General features: G+C 47.3%; 1 protein-coding gene across 3 annotated transcripts; it reads left to right on the forward strand.

The window, feature by feature from the left end:
* The first annotated feature begins 27 nt into the window (after positions 1 to 27).
* Positions 28 to 17,044, forward strand: PRMT5 (protein arginine methyltransferase 5). 3 transcript variants are annotated; one of them, XM_053265730.1, is made up of 17 exons: positions 36 to 215; positions 1,276 to 1,394; positions 2,202 to 2,287; positions 2,898 to 3,071; positions 4,035 to 4,150; positions 5,333 to 5,382; positions 6,059 to 6,222; positions 6,741 to 6,902; positions 7,238 to 7,315; positions 7,647 to 7,705; positions 10,752 to 10,874; positions 12,326 to 12,501; positions 13,068 to 13,177; positions 14,121 to 14,214; positions 14,551 to 14,667; positions 14,804 to 14,868; positions 16,619 to 17,044. In XM_053265730.1, exons 1-17 carry the CDS (start codon positions 79 to 81, stop codon positions 16,769 to 16,771), a joined length of 1,983 nt encoding a protein of 660 aa, XP_053121705.1. In that variant the 5' UTR covers positions 36 to 78; the 3' UTR covers positions 16,772 to 17,044. The 3 variants fall into 3 exon arrangements, 2 of the variants coding, with proteins under 2 accessions (XP_053121705.1, XP_053121706.1); XM_053265731.1 differs by having other exon boundaries at positions 39 to 215; positions 2,898 to 3,032; XR_008310448.1 differs by lacking the exons at positions 14,551 to 14,667; positions 14,804 to 14,868; positions 16,619 to 17,044 and adding an exon at positions 13,671 to 13,841 and having other exon boundaries at positions 28 to 215.
* The last annotated feature ends 811 nt before the right edge of the window (positions 17,045 to 17,855 follow it).

Genomic DNA, 17,855 nt, shown 5'->3' on the forward strand with positions numbered 1-17,855 from the left:
TGAGAGGGGCCGCTGATTCGTTGGAGGGGCGGTGTGGGCGTGCCTGCCCACCTCTTGCCTTTCAGTGTGGCGCGGGCTATGGCGGCGGCGATGGCGGCAGCGGCGGCACCCGCAGTGGGGCCGGGGGCAGCCTCAGTGACCCGCGTCTCCTGCGGGAGGGACCTGAGCTGCGTCCCGGAGGTGGCGGGCACCCTCGGGGCGGTAGCCAGGCAAGGGTGAGAGAAGCCACGTGGTCTGCCGGTGACCTCCGACCCCGATCTGGGGCCAGACCTGGGGCCCCTGCAGGCATGGCTGGCCACTGGGATGACCCAGAAGAGGTCACGCCCTCTGGCTGCGGAGGAGGGGGCCCTGGCCCCCAGCTGATGCTGCCCTCTAGGGCTGCTCCCTTTATTTCGCCTGATGGGGCTCCTGTGCCTTTAATAGCTGCACAGCAGGTAGAAACTCCACAGGTGATGCTTTCCCCAGCATTAGGGGGTTGCAAGTCTGACTGAAGCCATTCCTGAAGTGCCCCCCCCTCAATTTTTCTCCCCAATTATCAAGCCATTAATATCTCCAGGATAGCTTTCACAAATGATCTGGAGACTGATGTTGACTTCTGGAGGCTCTAGCCTCTAGGTCAGTCCTTGGGGCTGTAACCCTACCCTGCACAGAGGTGCAGAAATGAGGAAATAAGCTCATCGTGTAGTTATTAAAGCCCCAAGAGCCCCTTGTGACTAACAGTGCTGGTACCTTCCTTGATTTCTTCCTTTATTCCTACTTATCAAAATATTGTATGGCTGTTGTCTCATTAGAAGGGGGTCAGCTAAGTTGTGGGTCCGTCCCCCCCCCCACTCCCAAAGGAAGTGGCTCAGTACTACCTAACTAGAAGGGGGTGAGCCATTTGACCTATGTATTATTAAAAAAGCAAAGGCTGCCTTGTGATTTGGACTTTGCTTACATAATAACAACCAGAAAAGAAGTCCCTTGTGTCCACAGTCCTGAATAGGATTTTGAAAGCAGAATCTTTGCCTGCTTTTTGCTGTCCTTCTCATTTGCCCAGTAGCTGTATGGTCATCACTGTGAAGATAATGAATGCTAAGAAGTATTAATAAAAGGGAGCCTGTATAGAAATACAGTTGTTTAAAATGTTGCTTTAATATCTTAATTAGTAGATAATCTCTTAAAAAAAACAACCACCACCCAACAACCTGTAATTCATCGGCAGCTTATGGCTTGTTGTCTTCTGTCACCAGACCCCTCACTTGTCCCATTTCCTCCCAATTCCTCATTCCACAGGTTTGATTTCCTCTGCATGCCCATTTTCCACCCGCGATACAAGAGGGAGTTTTTCCAGGAGCCAGCTAAAAGCCGACCAGGACCACAAACTCGCTCTGATCTGCTGCTGTCAGGGAGAGGTGAGAACTTTCAGAATCCTCATTGCTTTCATTAGTCTCCTTGTACACCGAAGATGGGGCAAAAAGCTATACGTGGATTTTAAAAATGAAGTGCCATTTCTCTTCCACCCGTTCCCAAGGGCTTGAAGTGGGTAACAGTAAAGTTAAAGGTAAAGTGTGCCGTTGAGTCGATGCTGACTCCTGGCGACCACAGAGCCCTGTGGTTTTCTTTTGGTAGAATACAAGAGGGGTTTACTGTTGCCTCCTCCCGAGCAGTATGAGATTATGCCTTTCAGCATCTTCCTATATTGCTGCTGCCTGATATAGTACCAGTGGGGATTCGAACTGGCAACCTTCTGCTTGTTAGTCAAGCAAAGCAAGTATAAAATACTCAGTTAAAATTCCTGTGTCTATGCGTCACCCTGCTCCTGCTTAATCCTAGACTACTGAATATCACCTTAAACAAGCAACTTAACAGTTCTTTTGAAGAGTATTAAAGTCTGGAGTTGGGCAGGTGTTTGATAGAAGTAACTGTCAACACCTTGTTACATTCTTTTATTGTCTGATGTGTGGGTGGAACAGTAGAAAAATCCAGCATTTGGTGGATCTTGAAGGGTACACTGGCTGAAATCCTGACTAAATTCACTAGAGGAAATCCTATTGAAAGTTAGTAGTCCTTTAGACTGCTCTCTAAATAAGAATTTAGTCGGGATTAGCCACTTCACTTTCAGCATGACTCTCGGCTCTGAACAAATTATCTCCTCCTCCTCCTCTGCTTTCAAGAAAAGGCTGTTTGTTTTAATCCCCTAATGTGTTGCTCCTTTCCAGACTGGAACACACTGATTGTGGGCAAACTGTCCCCGTGGATCCGTGCTGATTCCAAGGTGGAGAAAGTTCGCAGGAATTCCGAGATGGTGAGTGAAGGAGCTGGGTGGGCAAAAGGTTGGAAGGTGTTGTTCTTGCAGCACAAAAACATTTGGTTGTGTAGCTCTTGGGTGGGGGGTGGGCGGGAAGGTAATCTACCAGTACGATTTAGCAAAATGTCATGCTTCTTGTCTGTCACTTCCGTCTTTATAATGTGTGTCTCTACAATCACCCATTTACTGCCCAAAAGCCCCAACTACTTAGGCTTTTAGCCACCTAATGGTGCAGCGGGGAAGTAACTTGCCTAGGGAGCAAGAAGTTGCTGGTTCGAATCCCTGCTGATATCGGGCAGCAGCGATAGAGGAAGATGCTGAAAGGCATCATTTCATACTGCGCGGGAGGAGGCAATGGTAAACTTCTCCTGTATTCTGCCAAAGAAAACCACAGGGCTCTGTGGGTGCCAGGAGTCGACACCATCTCGACAGCACAACTTTATGTTACTTAAGCCTTGCTTCACAAGAAAGATGCTCTGTTCCCCTGACCATGTTAGTTTCCCTTTTCTCTACTCTCTCCAGCTCTTCTTTTGCGATGGATTGCAAAAGAAAGAGCTGTACTCGGTATTCTAAAATGTGGATTTTTGTGTTTCTCTGTCCCTTGCAGGCCATGTTGCAGGAGCTGAATTTTGGGGCCTACTTGGGGCTCCCGGCATTCCTCCTCCCGCTGACGCAGGCAGACAACCCCAACCTGGCACGCGTTCTGTGTAACCACATCAATACTGGGCACCACACATCTATGGTATGTCCCACAGGGCCTGCTGAGCATCACGCTTCCATGGTACGCCCACAAAACCAGACATGCTGTCTTCATGACCCTTCCTTTTGCTTATTGGGTCCAGACCATTTGTGTACAGGGGTTCTCCAGCTTGGATCCCCAGATGTTGTTGGACTGCAATCCCCATCACCCCCAGTCACAATGGCTAAAGGGATGATGGGAGTTGTAGTCTAACGACAACATCTGGGGACCCAAGTTTCAGAGCCTCTTGTGTATAGAGTCTGCATCACAGTGTGCACCAGGCAGAGAACAGGTGGTGTGTGTAAGCAGAAATTCTCTTTCTCAATTCTGGAAGAGCCTTGGCTCGCTGTTCTTAATAAGTTCAAGAATTCTATGTCAAATATTTGTTAACAGATGCGAATCCATCTATCACACACATAGTTGCGAAATTCTGTTGTTCTGCAATACAAATTTGACATGCTCTGCACGCTAATGGTTAGATCCAGTGTACAGATAAGTTATCAATATGGCTATGTTTAAATTTTTACATTTGTTTTAGATGTTTTGATATTGATCAAAGACCATAATAAAGACTGACTGACTGGTGTATTGCTAAAATCTAGTGGTTAGAGTGTTGGACAAGGAATGGAGAGACCCGAGTTCAGATTCCCATTCAACCCTGAAACTCACTGGATGACTCTGTGCTAGTCACTTATCTCTTAGCCTAACCTACTTCACAGGGTTGTTGTGAGGAGAAACCTAAGTATGTAATACACCACTCTGAGCTCCTTGGAGGAAGAGCGGGATATAAAATGTAAAATATTAAATCTACCTTACAGAGTTGTTGTAAGGATAAATATAACCGTGAACACTATTCTGGGCTCCTTGGAGGAAGAGTGGGATACATTATTTATTTACAAATATATTTGTATAGTGTCCCAGACATACGTCATTGAGCAGTTTTACAGAAATTAAAACATTAAAAAACCACCATACATACACACTCCTTTTCTCTCCTTGTCCCAGTTCTGGATGCGGGTCCCACTGCTGGCCCCAGAGGACTTGCGGGATGATGTGATTGAGAATGAGGCAGTGCAGACGGCAGAAGAGGAGAGTGCAGGCGAGGAGAAGACCTGGCAGTGGTGAGTGGGACGTGGAGTTACCCTGAGCAAATGTTCAGAAGGCAGGGCCAACTGGACTGTGGAACAGGTTGCACAGGTTTTTAAGTCAAGCCAGGCTGTGCAATGCAGGCAGCACTTTCAGAGGCAAGGTAGGTGGTCTTTGGAATGTTTGCAGTCCAGCTGCTATGAGGGAAGCACTATTATTCTTATTATTCTATTTAATTCAGTATCATCTGTGTGCATGACACATTACATAAAGAGTGGGGACAAATCCATGTCCTAAAGGGTTTACAACCTAAAAGAGGTACAAGAGAGACAACAGAGAGAGAGGAGGGGGAGCTAATAGTTTGGGTGAGATTATAAACTCGTGCATACCCTGCAGGCAGTAAGAAACTTGGGGAGGGATGAGGACTGCAAAGGGGTATCTGACAATAGAGAAGGAATGAGGACAGGGAGCATGGAGGCAAGTGGCTGAAAGAAGGGTGCAGATTAAACAGTGGACTAAGAAAGAAGGGCCATGAAGAGGCAGCTTGGGGAAAAGGGCAGAGAAAACTGAGGAAGCAATGGACAGGCAAAAGAGACTAGGAGAACTGTTGCATTCTGTTTTCTGATATTCTTGTATCCCAAGGTGAAAGAGAAGCAGGCCAGGAACCCCTGATATTGCCAGACACTGTTGCTCCTCTTTCAAGCAGCAACCAAAGTTCAGATTTCTCTCTCGGAACTCTAGTCTTTCCTCTAATGCAGGAGCAGGCAACCTTGGCTTGCCAGCGGCTGTTGAACTACAGCTCCCATCATCCCTTGCCAATTGTAGTTCAACAACAGAAGAAGAGCCAAGGTTGCCTGCCCTTGCTCTAATGAATAGGAAGCTGTTTAAAAATGGTATGTTATAGCTCGTATTAAGGCGTGCACCACCTCAAGGCATGTTGCCTTTGGGCAAGTCTGTTTTTAATATCCAATTTTTGCTGCGGCTTGTGATAATGTGGGTCTGCCACATTGACCTCTCTTGACTTCTCCCTCTCAAACCATAACCGCTTTTGATTCCCTTCTTGGCCACGTCAGTCAATCCGTTAATTGTGTAAGCAGGTCCTGAGGGAGAGAAAGAAAGGAAAGCAGGAAGGAAGGAAGGAAGAAGAGGATGAGGTAGTTGGAGGAGGTGCCCAGCCTGCCAGTGTGCCCAAATTAGCTCCTTCTTTGTTTTCACAGGTGGCACAACTTCCGGACCCTGTGTGACTACAACAAGCGTGTTGCCGTGGGTAAGTGCGACTGAGGAGGTTCTGGGAGCACTGTGGAAGGGAGGCTCCCACGCCTAGTGATGTGCACAGACCGTGGAGGTGTGGTCCGATGCCAGGGATGTGTGTTGCTTTAAGGGCAGGTGGTTGTACTTACCCTTCCTGCTGCTTTTCCCCCTCCAGCACACCAGTTTTCAGCAAAATCTTCGGAGTGGCAGCGTTCCTCCCTGCCGCCCCTGCCCCCTTGTTGTCGGCCAAATCTGGAAGTAACACGGGTGCATGCGCCTGCTGCGCATGCTACCGATGTGCGCGCGCACGTCACAGTGACGTGTGTGACACGCGTGGCTGTGGGCGCATGTGCCCGTGTTACTTCTGGATTTGGCCGACAACAAAGGGGCAGGGGCGGCAGGAAGGAATGTTGCCGCCCCGAATATTTTGCCGAAAACTGGAGCGCTGGAGGGGGAAAAGCGGCGGGAGGGGAAAGTACAACCCCCTGCCCTTAAACCAACACACACACACACCCCGCCGATGGTTTGTAGGACCACCGGACAAGCGAACCGGTTCGCAGGTCTCCAACATGGCCTGCGAACCGGTCTGTGCACATCCCTACCCATCCCCTGGCAGCCATGTTGTGTGGAGATGGACATCTTTCACCCTGGTTGAATGAATGATTCTTCTTCCTTTTGTTCCTTCTCCTCAGCCTTGGAGGTGGGCCCTGACTTGCCATCCAATCATGTCATTGACCGCTGGCTGGGGGAGCCAATCAAGGCAGCCATACTGCCCACTAGCATCTTTCTGACAAATAAGAAAGGTTTCCCTGTTCTCTCCAAGATGCATCAGCGCCTGATCTTTCGCCTACTTAAGGTCAGCCTCTTCCTTCCTATATCTGTTCTGCTCATCCATACCTTTGATAGTGCTTTTCTCTCAAGCCAGTTCGAATATCCCCCTTTCCACACTGGGATTCTGAACTAGTTGTTTGTAGGATGCTTACTAGCCTAGGTCCTCCACTTTTCCTAGAGTGCCTCTGGCTGTTCTAGAGAGCATGGCTACTTCCTCTCTAGGAAGCCTTTCTCTGTGGCAGTCACTTCCAGGCTCTCAAGGGCTTGCAAGAACTGATGGGAAATCAGCAGGAGAGAATTCTAGATTGTGACCCTCTGTAATGTTACTAAACTTAAATTATTCTGAAAAAGAAAATGTCCGATCTGTTTGTGCAAGATGTAAGATTATAGGTATCTGGTAATGAACTCCTGAGTAACTCCAGCATCCTCAGAGTCCTTGGGCTTGAAGTGAGGACTGCGGGGTACATCTGTGGGATCATGGGAGGGGGGTCACAAGAGAGTGGTCTTTGCTTGGGCTGACCACTGCCTGTTGCCCCTCCCCAGCTCGAGGTGCAGTTCATCATCACTGGTGCCCACCACCATCCGGAGAAGGAGTTCTGCTCCTATCTTCAGTACCTGGAGTATCTCAGCCAGAACCGCCCACCCCCTTCTGCATACGAGCTCTTTGCAAAGGGCTATGAAGACTACCTCCAGTCCCCACTGCAGGTGAGCCCCCCACACACACACACTTTCCTGATCCATTGGCTTAACCCAGGGATTCTCCGCCTTGGGTCCCCAGATGTTGCTGGACTACGGCTCCCATCATCTCCAGCTACAGTGACTGAAGGCCATTGGGAGACCTGGGTTGCAGGGCCCCCTGTAGCCAAGAATTCACAGGAGTGGCTCTGGCCAGGTCACTTCTCCCTTCTCTGCCTCCATTCCATCTATGTCTCTTCCATCTGCCCATCTCCTTCCCCGCAATATTGCAGTCTTGTTCCTCTCATGCATTCAGCTGTCCCATTGCCCTCGCCTGTATCTTCATTGACACTTTCTCCCTCTAGCCCCTGATGGACAACTTGGAATCCCAGACCTATGAGGTGTTTGAAAAGGATCCTATCAAGTACTCCCAGTACCAACAGGCAAGTGTGACATGGAAGCGGGGGTGGGACTTGCTGAGATGGAGGAGGGACCCAATGCGTCGAAGTGTGGGACGTATCATATTGGAAAGAATGTGGGCCAATAATGCGTGAGTGGGCGGGGCTTTGGGGAGGAAGGCTGAAGCACTGAAAGTCTGGCTCTGGCTGGAATTTGGGGAGGAAATGAAGATACAGAAGAGTGGCTTGCCCAAGGAGCTGGTTTGTGGGGGTGAAGGCTTGGCGGGGGAGACCATTATCACCAGCCGCGTTCTTGATGGGGAGGGCAAAGCTGAGTTGTACAGACACACTTCATCTGTTCTTGTCCTCTCTTCAGGCTATATACAAGTGCCTGCTAGACCGTGTGCCTGATGAGGAGAAAGATACCAACGTCCAGTGAGTAAGAATTCCAACACGGACCTTGACTTGGGCCACGCTTCCGTCTGAGGGTCTTTGCAGAGGAGCCGGTGAACTGGGATGGGGGGGGGGAGTCAGCAGAGCAGCCTTTAGCACCTCTCTTCGATGGTAGTAAAGAGCTCCATTTCTGTAGGGCTTGCACTGTCATGCTTGTAGGGATGACCAGCTGTTTAGTGTTGGCCATCTCCTTTCCCCTCCTATTAACAGAGGGTGCTCACTTGAAAAGGGGGCGCTCTCCTCAGTTCTTCTGACCTAGGAAGACCAATCAATCAATCAATCTGTCTATCTATCTCTTAGGCATACCGGTCGCTAATCCCATGCGTGGCAGTTCTCGAGAGTTCACGAGTAGCTGTCAGACAGTGGCGGGGATGGCCGGCTGGCAGGCAGGAAGGGAAGGAAGTGGCTTGGCCCACCAGCCGTTGGGTGGGCAGTGAGGGAAAGCTGAGAGAAAGCAGGCTGTGAGGGGGCGAACAGACTCGGGCTGAAGGGAAGGAGACTAAATGAAGATGTTGGGGAGAGACAGGGAGAACTGGATCAGCTAGTATCCAATATTTCATGTCAGTATCCTGCTTTTCAGCCCAAGTTAGTGCCTGTAGTAACTTATCACTGCAAGTAGCCCACAGCATCTGTGTAGTGCGCATATATTTTGCATCTCTCCCTCTCCTTCTCTTTCCAAGTACTTGTTTGTCAGCTAGCTTTGTCTGAAGATCAAAATATGTCTAAACTCTGGTGTACATTGTATGTCCTCCTTGTGAACGATGATAGATTAATGAAGCCCTACAAAGTTATGTTAGATCTGTTTTGTTGATTTAAAGTTAAAATGTTTCAAAAGAACCATTAAAATTAGCATCGTGTACAATATAAATAGGGTGATGTGGGGCGGGGGCGGGCAGTCGGCATGAGGCATTCGTCTTCTGGTCTCTGGCAGTTCACAGTGTAGTCCATCCAGATTCTTACTCGCTACAGAAGGAGCCGCCTCGTGGTAAAGATGCTCCATGTACAGTACACGTTAATGGGATCCACTTGCAAATAGTGTGTCTCAAACTTCCCAGGGGACACAGCAGGAAGTTACTGTAGGTTCTTCCAGGAGCAAATTGATGCCAAACTACCGCTGAGCTCATCCGGCAACACACAATCCTTTAATTGGGTTTTTGCATGTTTGTGTTTTAGGATGATATTGTTTGTTTTTATTAACTCTTTCTGCCCCCGGCTCCACCCGGTGTTCTCTCTAATTTTTTTCATCTCTATGTGGAATGAGTTTTGTTCTGGGCGGCAGTATCAAGGCTCTTCTCTCAGATGTGCATTCAGAGAGGAGCCTTCCTGGTTCAACCTGAGCGAAATCTAAAATTAATGGAACGGACATAAACAAATTTGTGTGCATGCACACACCTTAGAGGGAACACTGCCCCCTCCCCAGTAAGTTCTCAGTAACATACAGTGCATAAGTAACAAACAGCAGTTCAGGAGTAGATGGTACATCTTTCTGCTTTAAAGAGGAATCTGTACTCCTCCTCCCTCCTTGCCTGAATCCTCCTCTCTGTTTCTTGTAGAGAAGAAAACATGAAGTCAGCAGAGTCAAGCCTGCAATCCTATGCATGCTTATGTGGGAGTAAGCTCCTATGAACACAGTGGAGTTTGCTTCTGAGTAAAGCATACATACGATTAGGCTGTGTGTGTTAGTGAAGTAACATAGCTTAGGCCAAAGGTTCTCAAACTTGGGTCCCCAGATGTTATTGGCTTAGTTATCTTCAGCCACAGTGGCTTTTGGGAACTGTAGCCCAACATCCGGGAATGTAGGGAGGAGAGCTGGTCTTGTGGTAGCAAGCATGAATTGCCCCCTTTCCTAAGCAGGACCAACCCTGGTTGCATTTGAATGGGAGACTACCTGTGTGAGCACTGCAAGATATGGGTCTGCTCTGGGAAGAGCACCTGCCTGCTTGTATGCAGAAGATCCCAAGTTCTCTCCCTGGCAGCACCTCCAAGATAAGGCTGAGAGAGACTCCTGCCTGCAACCTTGGAGAAGCCGCTGACAGTCTATGTAGACAATACTGAGCTCGATGGTCCAATGGTCTGACTTGGTAGAAGGCAGCTGCCTATGTTCCTATGGGGTTCAAGTTGTGTCTTTTTTTATTAAAGCAGTGTGCGTGCACATCTAAAATTAACTGAGCAAACATCCAAAAACTTGTGAGCGCATGGACGTGCAAACACCTTAGGAGGAACACTGACCACCACCCTATAAATCCACCAACAGACTCTTCATGCAGAACATCTGGAGATCCAAGTTTGAGAACCTCTGGCCGAGGACAAACTGGCTTACAGAGCTGAAAAGACCAAACTCTCATAAATTGTATTCGTACCTTGTCTACCTTCCAAGGAACTCAAGGACGCTTACAAAAGTTGATGATACCAAAAGAAATACAATAGTAAAAACAGTCTTTCCACTCTCTAAAAGCAGCAGAAAGTAAAAAACAAAACAAACCGCTAGCAGGCCACACACTTATAAAAACTCCAGGAAGGGCTGCTTAGAGGAGAAAAACATCCTTGGCTGATGCCTGAAGGCAGATGAGGAGGAGAACATCCAGATTTCAGAGGGAAGGGAGTTCCAGAGTGTAGCGGCCGCCACAGGAGCGCCTCTTGAAAAGAGCTGGGCAATTTCACACGGGAGTAGGCAGTTTATGATCTCTAAAGCCATTTAAGGCTTTAGAGATAATAACCAGCACCTGGACAGGTGCCCAGAAACACACTAGTAACCAGTGCAGCTGATTCAGTAGCAGAGCAGTGTGGTCCAAGCATCTTAGCTTGAAGTGCAGATGGTCTGGGGATGGACCTCAGTGGGTGAGTCCTTATGTTATGAGTCCTTATGTAGGCAGTGCCAACAGGTCTGGTCGGCCCAGCTGGGTTATGAATTTCAGCAGTATCGCCACTCTCAGACCCAAACTCAACCAGAAAACAAGCTTTTAAAATGACCTGTCCTCCTCTAAAGAATTGTTTTCCCTCTCCCTCCCCCCCCGCTTCAAATCCACAGAGTGGTGATGGTGTTAGGGGCAGGGCGAGGACCCCTTGTGAATGCCTCACTGCAAGCCGCTCAGCAGGCCAACCGGCGCATCAAGATTTATGCCGTGGAGAAAAACCCCAATGCTGTGGTGACGTAAGTATCCTACCCCACACAACACCACACACGTGCGCCCTCCGCCCTTTCTGTGGCTAGGCTTTGCAAGCGGGGCAGAGAAAAGGGAAGTGTACTTTAGGCACTCTTCTATAAGAAGCCCACAGGAAACCATCTGTGTAGTGCTGCTTCATGTTAGGGCCTGTGTTTTGTTTCATTGCTGTTTTATGCACATGTTGTATTGTGTTCATATTTTATTTATTAATGACACTTCTGTATCACCCTATCCAAAGGCTCTGGGTGGTGTGCAACAAGTAAAATACAATAACACCATTTAAAACAAGTTAAAATAATATAAAAGCAAATCTAAGACCGTTCAGAGCCATTTGAAACCAATTAAAAATACTTTAAAACCATTTTAAAACCTTGGAAGACCAGGCCAAACAAGGAAGTCTTTGGGGCTCTCTTGAAGGCCAATGACAAGCCCAGACTACGGATATCTGCCGGGAGTACATTCCATCGACCAGGAGCAGCTATAGAAAAGGCCCGCCTTTAAGTCACCACCAGACGAACTGGTGGTAACTGAAGACGGACCTCTCCAGTTTTATTGTACATCACCTTGATAGCCTTACTGAAAGGTGGCTTTGACACATTTCCTTTTAACAAATTAAATTTTGCCCTGCTGTGAGAAAAGGGAGCTGAAGTTGGTAGGAATCAGGAGGTTTCTGGGAGCTGTGTTTTTCATCCCTCCACTGTCCTGGACAATCGTTGCATTGAGAGTTCACACCTCTATAATTCTGTGGTAACTATCGTTAAACAGTTAAGAACCTGAATATGTGGAATTGTGTTCACACATTTTTACAGGCTTTACCCCCTCAAGCAAATGTCCTAAAGTGGGAACCAAGATCAGGAATGATAGGAGGCAATGTTTTATAATGACTGGATATCACAATGTGAAATGTTGAATGTGTGAACTCCAGCTTCTTCTTCAGCTTGGGAGGTGATAACGCTCTCCTGTTCCATAGCACCAGAAAATGCACACAGAGAGCTTGGGTTTTCAGTCTCTTCTCCTTCCCCTCATGATTCATGTTAGTTTAAATCGGAAGCCCAGGGCCTTGTCCCTATACATTGCCAAGTATTCTTTGGACAAGTGCTTAATAAGCCACTATCAAAATAAGCAATATGATATGAGATTCCTGCCTCCTGCTGTGGAGGTGAGGTGGGAAATGAGATGAGGAAATGGAGTCCTTGGAGCACAGAGATGAGGAGGGAGGGGTGGGGGCAAAATATCTGAAATGGCTACATTTCCCTTCTTGTGTCCGTGTGGCAGATCCTGAGTTTTGCCAAGTTGCTTGTAGGACTGAAATATGGGCGTAATCTGCCCAACACATTCAGGGGGTTAAAACCCGTGGAGGGAGTCTCCCTCACGATGGAGAAATCTGTCTGCCACCCTTCAGCCCCTGACGGCTTCTTTCCCTGTCTTTCCCCCACAGGCTAGAGAGCTGGCAGTATGAGGAGTGGGGTTCTCAAGTGACCGTCGTTTCCTGCGACATGCGGGAGTGGGAAGCTCCGGAAAAGGCCGACCTCATGGTGTCTGAACTGCTAGGCTCCTTTGCCGACAATGAGCTGTCTCCAGAGTGTCTGGATGGGGCAGAGCACTGCCTCAAAGGTGAGGCCAGAGAGTTTGGCACAGTGGAGAGAGGGCAGTGGGAAGGAGAGCAAAACTTAGGCAGTATGGTTTGGGTGCTCATTCATACATACATACATACATACTTACTTACTTACTTACTTTTCTTCTTCTTCTTCTTCTTCTTCTTGTTATTGTTATTATTGTTATTATTATTTTAACTGCAGACATATCAACATGACGCTATTAGATACACTTCTTACCACTTCAGAATAATCATTAATCATCAACAGCATTTAAAATCTATAATATGCACTCAGAATTCAATTTTCAGTCAATATGAACATAAAACATATATCATATTTATTATTGTTATTTATTTATTTATTTATTCGACCATAGTCATCTTACAGTTCTGAAAAACTATAACTATTATCTATGTTATATTGAGACTTCCGGTAATCAACAAAGGGGGTTTGGGTGTTGTTATGAGGAAGGAGTAAGCCCTCGATCCGTCTAGCTTGCATATGTTCAAATCAATCAAGCCTAAACAGCCCACACAACTCCAGCCACCTGATGCCCTTTCCCCTTTCTTCCCCTCAACACAGAGGGTGGGGTGAGCATCCCCTGTGACTATACTTCCTTCCTCGGCCCAATCTCATCCTCGAAGCTCTACAATGAAGTGCGCGCCTGCCGCGAGAAAGACCGTGATCCAGAGGTGAGACACTCTCTGTGCAGTTCTTTCCAGTGCAACACCTCTAAATTCCAGCTAAGCTGGGTCCCATATTGTCTGTAAATCACACAGGCCAAGAAAATGTTCACTGGTTTTGTGTAACTGATTCTTATCACAGGATGGGACACAGACGTGCACATGACCCTGAAGCCTGACCCTTAGGCCACTGGAGGCCTTTCTTAGCCCATCCAGGTCTCACCCTCACCTCCCCGACTTCAGCAGGCATTATTCACACACTTTGTCAGAATGCTCAGTTCTGTTCCTCATAGCAAATTCTACACGTGTGCACTGCAATTAGGAGAGGAGAGCTGGTCTTGTGGTAGCAAGCATGACTTGTCCCCTTAGCTAAGCAGGGTCTGCCCTGGTTGCATCTGAATGGGAGACTAGAAGTGTGAGCACTGTAAAATATTCCCCTTAGGGGATGGAGCTGCTCTGGGAAGAGCAGAAGGTTTCAAGTTCCCTCCCTGGCTTCTCCAAGACAGGGCTGAGAGATTCCTGCCTGCAACCTTGGAGAAGCCGCTGCCAGTCTGTGAAGACAATATTGAGCTAGATAGACCAATGGTGTGACTCAGTATTTGGCAGCTTTCTATGTTCCTAATTGCTGAAGAAGACCCAGAGAGGTAGTGACGTGATGACAGTGATGGGAAAGGTCAGTGAGTTGAACCAAGCGATTCCAAATTCACCAGTCCCAGCTCATGATTCAGTGGTTGAAGAGTGCTTCTCGGGAAAGACAGTCTTATTTTGAACAATGTCCTCCCTAAAGGTCTTCCTGTAGCCCCTCCATCCTACCCCCACTGAAAGCTGGAAGGGCAATGTTGGGGGAAGCAAACTATAAATCTTATACCTGACTCCATTGGGATTGAGAGGTAGATCAGTTTGTACGCATAGAGGATGGGCTTGACAATGGTGTCTCTCTCTTTCCCCCCAGGCTCAGTTTGAAATGCCATATGTCGTCCGGCTTCACAACTTCCACCAGTTAGCTCCTCCACAGGCTTGTTTTGCCTTCAGACACCCCAACCCAGGTAGGGGAAGGCTGCAGCTGAATTGACCCTATCTTGGAAGTCTCAGTGTGGTGGGGGGTGAGGAATGGGCCAGCTGTGCCTCTGGTCCTGTGGCTGGGGAGGAGGAGATGGGTAGGCACAGCTCAATTTAAAAAAAAAATTAAATTCTTGCCCATTCTAGTGGGTTTTAAATTTGTGAATCTGGTTTCAAATGGGTCTAGTTTTAACCGAGTTATATCCGTTATATGTTTTATTGTTGTAAGCTGCTGTGGGCTGTATAGCACTGGAGGGGTGGGATATAAATATTAAATTTTAAAAGAAATTGACCTTGTCTCTTCCCTCTGTTCATTCCGGTAGACCTTGTCAAAGACAATAACCGTTACCAGATGTTAGAGTTCCAGGTGGATGTGAACACGGTGCTTCACGGTTTTGCTGGCTACTTTGAGACCACACTGTATGGGGACATCACTCTCAGTAAGTGGAAGGAAGAGAAGTGGAGCTCTTTCCGGCTGGGGAAGCAGAGCAGATGAACTTCCACTGATGGCTCCCTCTTGTAATACAGCCTCTTTCAATATTACTTTCTCCCCTCTGCCCACATCACTTCTTTCAGGTATTCGCCCCGAGACCCATTCCCCTGGCATGTTTTCGTGGTTCCCAATTTTCTTCCCTATCAAGGTAAGTGCTTCTTAAATACTCCCTGTGGGATATGGCCAGTGAGAGTTCTGTCCCACAGGAACCTCCAATATCTGATCAAAACAAATGTGGGATCTGGGAGTAGTTGACGCTGAAGGGAGAAAACTTATTCTAGGGTGATTGAATTCTATTTCCCGAGCAGTGTTCCCTATAATTTTTAAAATCAGTGCATGGAAAGAGTTTTGTCCTGGTCAGCAGCATCAACACAGTGTGTGCATATAACACACGTGCGCGCTCTCTCTCTCTCTCTCTCTCTCTCTCTCTCTCTCACACACACACACACACACACACACACACACACACACGTTATTTACTTAATTTTTTTGCAAAAATTTAAAACCCTTTCCCCTGCTGCGGGGGGTGGAGCTGCTGCTGCAGCATGGCAGCGACCCAGCCAGGCAGAGGGGGAAAGTGTGGCTGGGGAGGGGGGAAATGGGGTGCTGGGCAGTTAGGTGGCAGGGGCGGGGGTCTGGAAGTTGGTGTGCGCGCACGCATGCACCCACCTTAGAGGAAACAGTTCCTGAGGGGATGGCAGCCTTGTTTATGTCACCTGGTCTTTGCTGTTGCTGTGCCTCCCACCCTTGCATCCTCTTTCCTATACCACCTGTACTTTTTCTTCTCTTTTTTTATTTGTTTCCACTTCTTTTCTCTCTCTCTGCATTATCATGGTGTCTTGCTGGCAGCCCTATAGCTGCCACTTGTCATTTCCTCATGTTTGTGGTGTAAGGAGGCTGGGAGGAAGGGCATATATTTTCCTGTGCCCTCCTCACAGCTTCTATCATTCAGAGACTAGTGGAATTCATTAGTCTTTGAATGATACAAGTTGGGTTAATTGCTCCCTCCCCCTTTTCTCTTCCCCGCCTACTGCTTACCTTGTGAGAAAAGAAACTGCTGAGACATTTGGTTTGTAAACAACTGAGGATGATGTTTTGACACGGAAACCGATTTTGTGTTTAAATCTAACATCTAGTGGATAGTATTTTACCTTTGCGTAATAAAGAGGTATTGGTGGAAGAAATGTTTAGAGTTAATATGTGCTTAGCATCAACAACTTATTTTCCTATGGGTTGGTTTTAATTTGTGTTGAACACAATCAATAAAAGCATTAATAATAAGAAAGCAGATTTGCTTCTGCCACAGGGTGGAGGATGGGGCCATCCCAAATTCCTAGTGTTTCAGGCCATGAACATATGGGTGTACCTAGGGGTGAGGTAGAAGCACACTTGTCGCCCCCCAGGGATGATAAAGCTGGGACTATGGAAGAAAAACTTCTTGTGCTACTGATCTCTCATAACAGTTCATAGGTAGGACAGAACCAAAATGTGGCGGTCAACTTTTTAAAAAAGTAAAAAAATCTCAAAGCAGTGGTTCCCAACCTGTGTTGCTCCAGATGTTGCTGAACTACAACTCCCATCATCCCTACCTACAGTGTATTGTGGATGAGGATGATGGGAGTTGTAGTTCAGCAACATCTGGAGTAACACAGGCTGGGAATCCTTGCCTTAAAGTGGGGGTAGAAGATGCAAAAATATCCACTTATGTCTGTAAGAGTAAATTAGCTCTTATGGAAAGGTCTGGGGAAGGGGGGAGGCTAGTTTTTTACTGGAGTCCCTACTGTTAAGGGGCAGGGGCTTATGGGTCAGGGTCCTGAGCAATGGCACAGCAGTGTTTGTGGGGTTGCATTTTCTTGGGTGGATGGAGCTCTCTGCTATTAACAATTTTCTTGCAACAGCAACCCATGAGTGTGCAGGCCGGTGAGCATATCCAGGTGGCCTTCTGGCGTTGCAGTAACTCCAAGAAAGTTTGGTACGAATGGGCTGTCGTCTCCCCCATGTGCTCTGTCATCCACAACCCCACAGGACGTTCCTACACCATTGGACTATGAGCAGGAGTCCCGTCTATTCGCCTTAGCACTCTGCTAAGTTCCCTTTGCCTCCAACACAGAGACAAGGAAAAGCCTGTTCCACTTGGAGTAGTACCAGAGACTGGTTCTTTTTGGCATAGTGTTTGGCACGGATTCTTTTTGGCATAGAGTCCCATATCCAGCATCCAGTGTTTTCTGGATATGGGGGTGGGAGAAATCCTCTGTTTGGATTTATTCTCATGTTGATAAATGTTTTTCTGGCTTATGGAATTTCAATAAAGTCATTGAAATGTGTATTGGGAGCTGTCTGGCAAAGCAAGAAATTGGCTGTTGACATTTGTGTTCTGACTTTATCTTTCAGCAAACTTCATAAAGTGGTGATGGCCACTGGCTTTAGATAGCTTTAAAAATAAAGTTTGATAGCTGTTGAAAGCTAAATAGAACCTCCATCTTCAGAAGCAGTATAGCTCTGAGTATCAGAAGCTGAGGACAACAGGATAAACTTTTGCTTCTGAGCTTCCCTGAGGCAATTCCCTGCGAGAATGCCAAACACCACTGACTTTTGGTCTCATTCAGCAGAGTAATTCTTGTGCTATATAATGTGCTCAAAGCTATTTCTCTTCTGAATGTTTCTATTTTTGCTGATCCAGTTCAGTGGGGTGTTTGTTTTTGCCTGGCAATGCATTTCCAGTTTGAGTGGGGCGGTGGTGGGTGGGAAGTGGGAACTGTTTACAGCTCTTCCTTGTAAGCAGTATCAAGTGGCCTATTGCTCCACAGGTATCCTCGTGAAGAGTCGTTCCATTGCAGTTATGAAGCTCTGATAAGTTAAACCAATTACCAGCCACTTTAAAAGGGGTGGGCAGAGATGTGCTGCTTTATAGAGACTGGCTAAAAGCAAGGAAAAAAGCCTCGATCCTTGCCTGTGAAGGATATATACACATTACATGCTGGTAAGTAACCAATGAGAAACAAAGGGTAAGGCAAAACTATTGGATTACGTTCCTTTTTTAAGGGGCAGGGCAGACACATAGCCAGCCTAAATGTTGGGAAGCATATCTGGCCCACCTTAATCCTAAGTGTAAGTGGCATTCAATTATTTTAAAAT

The sequence above is a fragment of the Hemicordylus capensis genome, chromosome 6 (assembly GCF_027244095.1).
Source record: "Hemicordylus capensis ecotype Gifberg chromosome 6, rHemCap1.1.pri, whole genome shotgun sequence".
NCBI classification, from domain to species: domain Eukaryota; kingdom Metazoa; phylum Chordata; class Lepidosauria; order Squamata; family Cordylidae; genus Hemicordylus; species Hemicordylus capensis.